This window comes from Drosophila ficusphila, unplaced genomic scaffold (assembly GCF_018152265.1).
Source record: "Drosophila ficusphila isolate 14025-0441.05 unplaced genomic scaffold, ASM1815226v1 contig_414, whole genome shotgun sequence".
Taxonomy (NCBI): domain Eukaryota; kingdom Metazoa; phylum Arthropoda; class Insecta; order Diptera; family Drosophilidae; genus Drosophila; species Drosophila ficusphila.
This window is the reverse complement of record NW_025064328.1, coordinates 3,191,094-3,201,406: the sequence shown is the minus strand read 5'-3', so window position 1 is coordinate 3,201,406 and position 10,313 is coordinate 3,191,094. Positions and strand designations below refer to the sequence as shown.

Genomic DNA, 10,313 nt, shown 5'->3' with positions numbered 1-10,313 from the left:
ATGTTCTTTTTCGGTTAACATTTTAACTGGTTAGACAATGTTACCGTTAGCAGCATTGCCAAACAGCACTTTGCAACACTGTAAAACCAAATTGAAGTTGGGGGTGTAAAAATAACGGGAGCAAAATGATTTTGCGTTCATGGGATCGGGTTAAACCCCGTTCCTTATCGGATTTCGCCTGTTTCCTCCTGGTGGCGATCTTCGTTCCGGTGACGTACATCTTCCAGGTAACCGTTGTGATGCCGGAGTTGTTTGCCATTGGAGGAGTTTGCTACACGGTGCTTTGGTTGGCCAGCCTGTTTCTCATTTTCAACATTACTTCAAACATGCTGGCCTGCATGCTGGTGGATACCAGTATACGAAGTGGGTATATAGGATATGTATATTTGACCCTCAACTTAAACTCACTTTTTAGTGGAGCTTCTGAAGCCACCGGTGGAATCGGGGAAGTTGGCCCGTTGGCACATGTGCCACGATTGTCAAACTTTGGTTCCACCTCGCTCCTGGCATTGTGAAGTGTGCAACGTGTGCATCCTGAAGCGGGATCATCATTGTCGGTTCACATGCTGCTGCATCGGGCATCACAACTACAGATACTTCTTCTACTATTTGGTGTACATGATCATCGGATCCCTGGCGGCCGCCATTATGGAAAGCATCTACCTGTGGTGTCTCCATCCGGACATCTACTGGCGCTGGTCCACGCTGTTTACAATCTTTGCTCCCGTTGTAAGCTTGACTTTCTATCCCAGCTGGGAGACCTTCTATCTGGTCATATACGATCTCACCCTGCTGGGCTTCTGCATATCCTCGCTGCTCTTGGTCTTCCACTGGGCGATTGTCAAGAGCGGTTCGGTGACTAGGGAGCGTGGCACGAGGAAGTTCGATCGTGGCTTACGCGGCAATCTGGAAATGGTGCTCGGAACCAGGATGCATCTCACTTGGCTGTCGCCTTTCTTACGCAGTGATTTGCCCCACGATGGAGTGAACTGGGAACCCAATGCAGTCTCCTCACTGAAGGAGGAATAGTGCACAATCGTGTCTTATATTTCTTTGGCAATATATAGTATTAGTGGCATTTACTTAAAACTATTTATGTACATCAAGTCACGAATTAGGGACATGTTAAGATGAAGTCAGTCATAATGGTTATTCCAAAACAAACTAGTCAATACCTCAATCTCAATCCTTCTCTATACAATCTAAATCTCCAATTTAAATATGAAGTAACCCAGCCATCTCTTTCAACCTAATAATAGCCGAAATTTAATTGACTTCTCGTTGAAAGAGGATTCTTTGGGACCTCCAATAAGCTCGGTTTTCCGAAAACTTAGACTTTACAACTTAATGACCAAAATTTAATAGCAATCAATAGTCAATAATCTTTGTGGCCACACATTTTTATAATCTTAATTGCATATCAAGTACAAAAACATTTAACTAACATCAGGCTTTACCAAATATCTATGGTTAATGTCAAAATATTATGTTGTATGTTTTTATTTGTATCATTATTTTTTAACAAAAACTAGTCTCCAATTTATCGTAATTTATTTAACAAATTTTTTTATATCAATTACAAAAAATTATCGTTAACCGAAAACCTTTCTACTTATTGAGAAAACTTTCGCCCACCAGCGATTTCAGCTTCGACAGGTGTGTTTCATTAAGGGTAAATCCTTCATGGATGCGCTTGGCCAAGCCGGTGGAATCCATGTTGTTTTCTACGGCGTACTGAAGGGTGAGCAATGCCTGACTGGGGGACTTCTGCTGCACACTGGCTTCTACAAACTCTAGCAAAGCACTTTCGGCAGGCGTTCCGGGTATTCTGTGCTGGTTCTTGTCAATGTGGGCGAACACCTCAACGGCCTTTTCGTAGTTGTCACCGCGAACGAGCAGTGTAAGGATATCCCCAAGCATTTGGCCGGTGAAGGAGACCTTTCGGAGGCGCCTGATGGCTTCTTCCACCTTCTCGTACATATCCAAAGCCACTTTGGCGCCCTGCTCCGCCAATTGCTGATGGGCGGGGGTCTCGGGATTCGGCTTGTTGTTTACCAAAATTCGGAGAACATACAGAAGCAGACTTTCGCGGTGCGTGTGATCAAACACCACCATGTCCGACCATATGCGTGGCACATACTCCACACCGCCATTATTATCAATGGCTCTCAGGATCTCCTCCATGATGCCCGGCTCGGGGGTGTAAATGTTTGGCACCAGCAGGTCGTATGTTACCATAAAATCTTCTATCGACTCAGTTTGGCAGAGCAGTGCCAAGTAATTGCGGTAGTAGACGGACTCCTTGAAGGAGTCGCCTATCAAATCGTAATTCTTTCCTGTGTGCAACAGCTCGTCCACCTTTTTGGCCAGCGACTTGTCGTGCAAATGATTGCGGCACACATCCATGGCGGTGGCAAAGAAGTACGTGTCCCTGGGATGCTCAATCTGGAACTCCCTGCCAGCAATGTCATTAAGAATGTCGACGATAACATGGGACACTGGTCCCCTTTCCCGGCAGAAGATGATCAGCAGATAGTAGTAGCTTCCTAGACTGGGACTCACTTCCAGTTGCTTAAATTCCGCCAGCACTTGAAGAGCAGCAGTGCGGGCAAGCTTGAAGTTGCCAAAGGTGCTGATGCACTGAAGAACTGCGTTTAGGGTGCCCAGATTAGGTCTTAGCTTTTGCTGTGCCATTTCCTGCAGCAGCTCCGTGCAGAGCTGCCAACGTTGTTCCGCCGTGTCCTTCAGGAAGCTCACTATTTGGATAATGGAATTGAAGGTGTTTGTATCCAGTTGGATCTGCTTTTCGCCGGCCTCTTGGAGCAGAGCATATGCTCGCTCGCATTGCAAGTACTTCGCCATTCCGCGGATAAGGGAGGGGTAGGATTGCGGCGTCTTTGGTTCGATTTCGGAGTATAGTTTCTCTGCCAGATCGCCATCCTTCCAGGTCTTGCCACTCCGCTCACGGCGCCGGTTGTTCTGCATGAACCAACGCTCCTCGATGTACTCCTCTGGCAGGGGATCCTCGTTGTTGTGGAAACACACCAGCTCCAAAAGGCTTTGCTTTAGATCAGGGCTTATTGCGGTTCCCTTTTGCTGGAGGAGGTTGTAGACCAGAACAGCATCCTTGAGTTCTCCTTGAGCAATCAGTTGCCGCAGGGAGCTCTCCTCCACCGGCGAGTCCTCGGTGTAAACCATGCGGGGCGCAAATTTCTCTATGGCTGGTTGAGCTTCCTGGTGCTGGAAGATGAAAATTCGTTAGTTATTGTATTGTATTTCATAACCACTCACCATAAACAGCTCGCGGTGCTCCTCTTTAATCCAGTTGGCCGCCTTGCGACCGGATTCCTTGGACATGGCGTAAGTCCGCTTGGCCGCGTTCGACATGGGTATCAGGAATGGGTCATCGTGGTATTTGTAGTGCGGTGCGGTGTGATCCCGGCCCACAGTGCCTGCCAGCGCCTGAAGAATATCGGTGGGCGAGCGCTCGATCCGATTGGGGATTTCAATGGTGGAATCTTCCGCCGGCGACGCTGTTGTGTAATGTGTTCCGCTGGAACTCAAGCTGCGCGCGATGTTCGCCCGGGGCAGTAATCTCAACTGACGCGAGAGGTACATTATGAAGAAGAAGTTACCACAATTTAACCAGATTTTCAGTTATAAAACAAAACTTAATGTTTTTCTGTTTTAAAGTGAGAAACCTGCAGGTGCTTCTTCTTGCTCGTAAAGTGTGGCCGAACAGCTGTTCCTAACAGCAGGTTAACAGTGGGTACACTTTACTGCTTTCCAATACTTTTTCAGGGCTACATCATATTTAGTTCAAAGTAAGCGTTAGAATTTAAATGCCCATCTTATCATTTTCATGCGGTTAATATATATTTGTTTTAATTATTGATTGTTTTAATAAAAAAGAAAACTCTGGAAATCTATTTACTTATCAAATTTTTATTGACCAAAAAGGTATTACGTGTATACATATTTGTATACCCTCTGCTGTTTCAAGACAGCAACTGCAAACCGATTTAGTTTCTTGTTTGTCTTTAAGGGGATTGTTTGTCGGTTCTTTCTACCTGATACTTCCGAGATGTCTCAACCTAAGCCGATTTTGTATTACGATGATCGAAGTCCGCCTGTGCGCAGTTGTCTTATGCTAATAAAACTGCTCGATATCGATGTGGATCTTCGTTTTGTGGATCTCTTCAAGGGCGAACAATTCCAGAAAGACTTCTTGGCGGTAAGTGGAGTTAATTTATTCGGTGAAGCTTATACCCACCGAATCCATCATAAATGTATTGTAGTGCAAATTTTTGAACATATTTATCATAAAATGATTCCCCTACTTTTATTTTGTTTTGTTGCATATTAGAATATTAATAAATATTCCCCTAATTTTTAGTTAAATCCCCAACACACTGTCCCCACTTTGGTGCATGATGATCTGGTGCTGACCGATAGCCATGCTATACTCATTCACCTGGCGGAGAAATTCGACGAGGGTGGAAGTCTGTGGCCGCAGGAGTACGGAGCACGTATGAAAGTCCTGAACCTGCTGCTCTTCGAGTGCTCCTTTCTGTTTCGCCGGGACAGTGATTTTATGGTGGGTTCGCTAATTAAAACTACAAAGTTTTTAATTGTGTTCGATGTACTCCGCAGTCGGCGATTGTCCGCCAGGGATTTGCCCATGTCGATGTGGCGCACCACGAACGCAAGCTGACCGAGGCGTATATCATCATGGAGCGCTATCTGGAGAACAGCGATTTCATGGCTGGGCGACAGGTAAAAAAGCTGCTGCTCTGATTGCGATTCCCTGTCGTTGTGGCGGTTCAATTAAGTTTAGAATTTCACCTTTGTCTCTGCGGTTTCAGCTGACGCTCGCCGACTTATCCATCGTGACCACATTGAGCACCGTCAATCTCATGTTTCCCCTAACACAATTCCCACGTCTGCGGCGCTGGTTCTCCACAATGCAGCAGCTGGATGCCTACGAGGCCAACTGCGGCGGCCTGGAGAAGCTGCGCCAAACCATGGAGAGCATCGGTGGCTTCCAGTTCCCATCCTCAGCCGCGCCGACATCCGCCCAGGATGTGGAGTAACTCTTGATGGTTATTAAAAGCGCGTTTTAGCCTCGGGCTGGGATGCAGTTTGATGTTTGCTCTGCAGGTGAAGGGTTTACTGTGGGATATGTGGATATAGCATGCTAAAGAATTTTAAGCAAATAATTTGCAATTCCTATTTGCTCTATAATTCCAAAAAAATTAACTTGCTTGGGCTGATAAAAATATATTTACAGGAAAAAGATAAAAAAAGTATCAAGTAAAATTAAAATATATATTTTTAAATACCATTTAAACGCTCTTTCTAATATGCAAGAAAATTTTGTGGAAACAACAACAACAAAAATAATTTGGTTGAGTAATGAATATTTCCGTGTACCTATGATAATTGAAAAACGTACCCCAACCCATTCTATAATGTGTAGAATTACCACTGAAAATTGATGTTTGCTTTGGTGAAGGGAAAACATGTGTAATACCCTCGAATTCAAAGTAATTTGGCGGATGGCCATTCGCGACCCTCGACCAACTCATTAACATATACGCGTATGACCCCTGTTTACTCCGGAAATGTTGGCAAATATTTGGCTGCTCCGGACATTTGCAGCCTAATGACAGCTTGTCAGGCCTAATAGCCGTATCGAGTGCCCTCCAGTTGAGCGGGGTAATCCTCTTCGAGGGCCACTCGCTAATTGCTGTGCTCCATCCTCGAGGAGACAGTAACTCGATGCTCTGGTCAGCCAACTCGAACAAAGTTTAACGCACGCATCACGCACCCCATCCATTTACAACTTGGCGACTACGTGCACCTGGTCCTTTCATCGGATTTCAGCTCCTTTGGAGCGGCGACTCCTGCCCACCAACGACTGCCAGCTGCCGGGAAAAGTGCAGTCATTGCTATTGCTTTTTGTGAGTGCCGAAGCAGCTTCTACCCGAGGCACGCGGCAAACTTTCCGCACAGCAAGTTTTTCAATTTGGACCGGCGTTGTCTCAACATTTATCTGCCCTTCACGTTGTCAGTGTGCTGTACAGAGATTTTTTTTTGGCTCGGTGACCGAAGTCTTAGCTTTCTGTCAACGGTCATCTAAAAGCGCATCCGTGACCCCAGATACATAAAACTGAATTATTTAACTTAAGTTTCACGGCACTCTTTTGCCGCAGAAAATGTAAACTTTGCCGTCGGATTTGCATCAATTTGCGACTTTCTGCGGAGACGCAAGTTGCGAATTAAAATCTGAACTGAATTAAGTGCCTTTGTTCGGATACATAAAGGAATTATTTGCATTCCGTTTAAAACATACTTTACATATTTAATGGAAATTCTTTTTTAAGCCAAAGGTGTAACAAATTGAAAAAAAGGCTGATATAAAAATGTAATAGCTTTTTTTCTACTGCCCCTTAAATACGTTTGCTTTCTTTAAACATATTTTCAGAAAATTTAAAATACATTACCGAACTCTGTCCAATGCATAAACCGAAAAAAATCACTTTATTTTAAGAGCATTTACTCAGTCGAGTTGTATATTCAGCATTTTTTGGCAATTTTTTTGCCTGTATTTGCATGTTGCTATGAATTCGATTAAAGGCCACGCTGCTTCATACATGCGACTTTATTTATGGGCAATTCAGACGCCGGACGACGATGATGCAATGCCACCCACTGGAAAATGTCCCAGCCTCGCCGATTCGAATTGGTATTTAAAAGCAAATTTACTCTGATGCAGCCCGGAAAGGCAATTTAATTTAAATCATTATTATTGTTGTGATGATGCTAACACAAATAATTAAAAGTACAGGCAGCAACTTTTCAACCTGCATAAATTAGATGCAGCGAACACAGACGAAAAAAGCTAGGCAAAAACTCAGCATGTTGAATAAAATCAGCACTCGTTTTTGTTTTTCAACAGGGATCGATAAAAATAATAAAAGAGAACCTATTCAAGTTTGTCGTTAACAAAATTCTAAAGCGCAAATATTTAAGAAGAAACAAGGAAACTTATTAGACTTTGGGTTGGTTTTTTGCTAAATAAGTTAAAGGTTTTTGTCGAATCTTAATGGCACTTCTTTGATACTCGAAAAAGAACACTTTCTCCTGAAACAAATATTCGAAATTAAATTTCCTTGTTAAATCATTAGGGTTTCTTTCAGAGAGAAAACTCTTTTGTTATCTTGTTATTTTTTTTGCCTACTCATTTCACACATTTCCCAAAGAAATCACCATAATTAGACGCATAATGGCTCCAAATTAGCATAGCTGTTAAAAATTGGAGCCCAGCCATGAGAGAACCCAAATGTGGCACACATTGCCAGGAACAAATCGAGTTATGGATGACAGACGACAACTTTTGTTCGAAACTTTTTTTGGCCAAATGGGTGGGAGGGTCCAGAACTCCTTGAGCCTAATGCTGTTGAATACTTTGTGCAAATTGATTTAGTGAGAATGCTGCTTTGAAGTCTCCCTTCATCGCCTGCCAGTCAATTTCTTGAAATGGAAAACTTTGTGATGAGGGAAGGTGGGTAAAGGTGGAGCATAAACCTCATTACACGCTCCTAGTAAGTAGCCTAGCAGCCGGCTTTAAAGTGTTAGCCAGGAAATTCAATTAGGCCAGGCCATGCCACACTGCCAATTCCCCAGTAGGGACATTCAGAGACCAGAAGTCATCGGTGCGTGATCCTGAAATATTGACAAAGTTTTCGCATTCGACCATTGGGACAAGCGATTTCGGGTTTAGCTTCTCGATTATTACTTGGGGCAATATTTGCTGATTTTATTTCGGGTCGGACAACTTGCCTTTGACCGCTGCTGACTTGGCTATAAATTGGAAAGCATTCGCAGTTGAATTATTGATTAAAACGCTGGCTGCTCACTCGCCAAGTCCACACCGATTTGTAGCTCGTACTTTTGGTTTACGCCCAACTAACCACCGCCTTCGCACATAAAAATGCCTATTATATTATTTTCACCTTCCATATTCCCGGCCAGCTGGCGAGGTAGACCTTTTTGTTGTGGTTAAGTGCTAGGCATCTTGGTTGCGGTCCTCCTGAATTTCTAATTAACCTTTTTTCGGTTTTACGGGGCCGGGGCTGAGCCACTCCCACATTTATCTGGGGCTTCGTCTCAGGATTCACCGAAAACCGTAAACCGTTCGGGTGAATGATATTGGTTGAAAGCCAAACAGAACACAAGAGAACAGACCAAACAAACATCTGACAACCAACAAACAAAAAAGTTCAAAAGATTCCGCATCGCAATTATTGCCGACGCAAGTTTGGAACATGAGGCAAAACTTTATGTTAAATGGGATCAGGGATACTCTTGGGACTACAATAAAAACTTTATTAGGTCAAAAGTGTTATGAGCAAAACATTTTTATCATTTATGCGCACAATAAAACTGGCTTTTAATAATAAAATTTCTTGTACATTGCAGATGTGCTTGTAAAACGGGAAGGTACAAATGTAAAGGCAAGTACATAATTTCAAAATGTTTGTCTGCTGTTATAATAAAAGTTTTAGTTCCATCTCTTAGTTTTTTAGACGCAGAAATAAGATGACCAAGCTGGAAAGCCCCACCTGTAAAAGTGTATTCACACAATTTAAATCAATAAATGCAAGATGATTGCAAAGGTTAGCCAAAGTCGAGGCAAAAACTCTTTTCGCTTTTGTTTATTCGCTTTCGAGAAGCACAATATTGGCAAAAGGTAACAATTTTAAATATCAAAGAATATTTTTTGCCAACATTGTGCTTGCTAGCCATGTTCTCTTCAACGACAATGTGGGAATGCGAAATTTATTTAATTGCTTTTGTCGCAGCGGAGCGGGAAAACGTCTACAGAAATTATGGGAAACTTATAAATAACTATTCTATGCCATGACCGCCACGAATTGAGTGTTTATTTTTGTTAACAAAATGACGACATTGGGCATGATTTTCCAATTAAACGGCGAGCTTAAATAAATAATGTGTCTATTCTTGGCCAGACAACTCATTGGCTATGGGGCACGAATTCAGTATCGGTTCGATGATGTTTGCTGTTTGCTGTTTGTTTATAAATGAAATTGCAGTTTGCAAAGTCTCGAACGCTTGACTCAATTTCCGTTTCCGCCCAGCTTCACTGTAAGCCAGCGGAAGCGGCACAAATTCCAGCAAGTGGTTGCTCTCCTAAGGGCTCTGCATCTGGATCTGGTCCTGGTTGTCCTGGTGGGTCCTTTTCCTTTTTCCCCAACGACCTAATTTTCGCTTGACTTCATTTCGGATATGCGCTGCCATTTTGGGGCCATTGTGCGCCGGCCATTTTCGGTCGCAGGCCATGGCCTTTGTTGTGTTTTTATGCTGATTTATGGGAAAATAATCCCGGCTAACTTAGCGCCTGGCAAACGGTTTCCCGCCAGGATGTTTGCACACTCGAATCTAATTTTCCTGGACAAACACGACGGTAACGCCGCCGAATGTGTGTTTGTGTTTGTGTTTGTCTGTGTCGTATGTGCAATTTGGCCGAAACGATGCCGGCTGATGAGGATGCATGAAGCATCCAACAATCCAGGGAAACAAGGACCCAAGGGTCCAGCTCCGGATAAACATTTAATCAGGCGTGTGTTTGGATTGCAATTCAACTGGGGGACCGTGCTTTCGGAATCCACTCGAGTACCATAACGTAATTGAATTTGATTATTTTACTTACATCTCCGCGTTGTTCCACCCACCCAACCCACCGCCAATGCAATTACAATTACAATAATTTAATTGCCATGAAAAATGGCCGCACATCTGCGGGGCATTAATTAAATTTTTGCGAAGACAATAGTCAAAACGCAGCCTACGGCGAATTTAATTCACTTAAATGGCAGCAAATGCGGCTTCCTTCAATCCGCCGAGTATTTTGTTAATTAAAAAAATAAGACAGCCATCCGACGAAGTGCCGCGGGCCAAGGAGGCGGTAAAAATAAACGAACACGCCATCTGTTTTTCGTTGCGAGAGTAAAAGCGAGAAAAGCCTGGAAAATCTCAACTATTTCGGGTCCACCTGTTCGGAATAGAAAATTTTAGAAATTAGTCGTGCTACCCAGAGCACAAATTCTTCGAGCCTTTTACGTGTATGCCTTGGATTTTCCGAGTGTTATCGAAATAGTATCCGCTCTAGCAGAGGAAATTTTCCCCCTTCTCGAAATAGATGTCGCTGTCCGATGTCCGATGTGCGATTTGTTTATTTGGTTTTTCTCCGACTTACTTTAATAAAATATTCATTTTGGCTCGTGGGG

The 10,313-nt window shown here is 43.4% G+C and overlaps 3 protein-coding genes across 3 annotated transcripts; 2 read left to right on the top strand and 1 right to left on the bottom strand.

The window, feature by feature from the left end:
- Window positions 1-66: 66 nt before the first annotated feature.
- Window positions 67-1,536, top strand: LOC108087848 (probable palmitoyltransferase ZDHHC24). The gene is made up of 2 exons (XM_017185427.2): window positions 67-363; window positions 416-1,536. Exons 1-2 carry the CDS (start codon window positions 126-128, stop codon window positions 1,027-1,029), a joined length of 852 nt encoding a protein of 283 aa, XP_017040916.1. The 5' UTR covers window positions 67-125; the 3' UTR covers window positions 1,030-1,536.
- LOC108087847 (protein PTCD3 homolog, mitochondrial) lies at window positions 1,535-3,729 on the bottom strand. The gene is made up of 2 exons (XM_017185426.1): window positions 3,292-3,729; window positions 1,535-3,240 (listed from the first exon to the last, which is right to left on the bottom strand). Exons 1-2 carry the CDS (start codon window positions 3,616-3,618, stop codon window positions 1,609-1,611), a joined length of 1,959 nt encoding a protein of 652 aa, XP_017040915.1. The 5' UTR covers window positions 3,619-3,729; the 3' UTR covers window positions 1,535-1,608.
- Window positions 3,730-4,022: 293 nt separating this feature from the next.
- Window positions 4,023-5,420, top strand: LOC108087769 (glutathione S-transferase E14). The gene is made up of 4 exons (XM_017185299.2): window positions 4,023-4,234; window positions 4,397-4,597; window positions 4,654-4,776; window positions 4,866-5,420. The coding sequence occupies exons 1-4, from the start codon at window positions 4,085-4,087 to the stop codon at window positions 5,091-5,093; spliced, it is 702 nt and encodes a 233-aa protein (XP_017040788.1). The 5' UTR covers window positions 4,023-4,084; the 3' UTR covers window positions 5,094-5,420.
- The last annotated feature ends 4,893 nt before the right edge of the window (window positions 5,421-10,313 follow it).

Bases quoted from the DNA above. Each gene is read 5' to 3' on its own strand.
- LOC108087848 (XM_017185427.2), top strand. From the start codon at position 126: ATGATTTTGCGTTCATGGGATCGGGTTAAACCCCGTTCCTTATCGGAT. The intron at 364-415 runs GTGGGTATATAG...CTCACTTTTTAG, and splicing joins GGTGGATACCAGTATACGAA to TGGAGCTTCTGAAGCCACCG.
- LOC108087847 (XM_017185426.1), bottom strand. From the start codon at position 3,618: ATGTACCTCTCGCGTCAGTTGAGATTACTGCCCCGGGCGAACATCGCG. The intron at 3,241-3,291 runs GTGAGTGGTTAT...TTCATCTTCCAG, and splicing joins AGCACCGCGAGCTGTTTATG to CACCAGGAAGCTCAACCAGC.
- LOC108087769 (XM_017185299.2), top strand. From the start codon at position 4,085: ATGTCTCAACCTAAGCCGATTTTGTATTACGATGATCGAAGTCCGCCT. The intron at 4,235-4,396 runs GTAAGTGGAGTT...CCTAATTTTTAG, and splicing joins TCCAGAAAGACTTCTTGGCG to TTAAATCCCCAACACACTGT. The intron at 4,777-4,865 runs GTAAAAAAGCTG...CTGCGGTTTCAG, and splicing joins ATTTCATGGCTGGGCGACAG to CTGACGCTCGCCGACTTATC.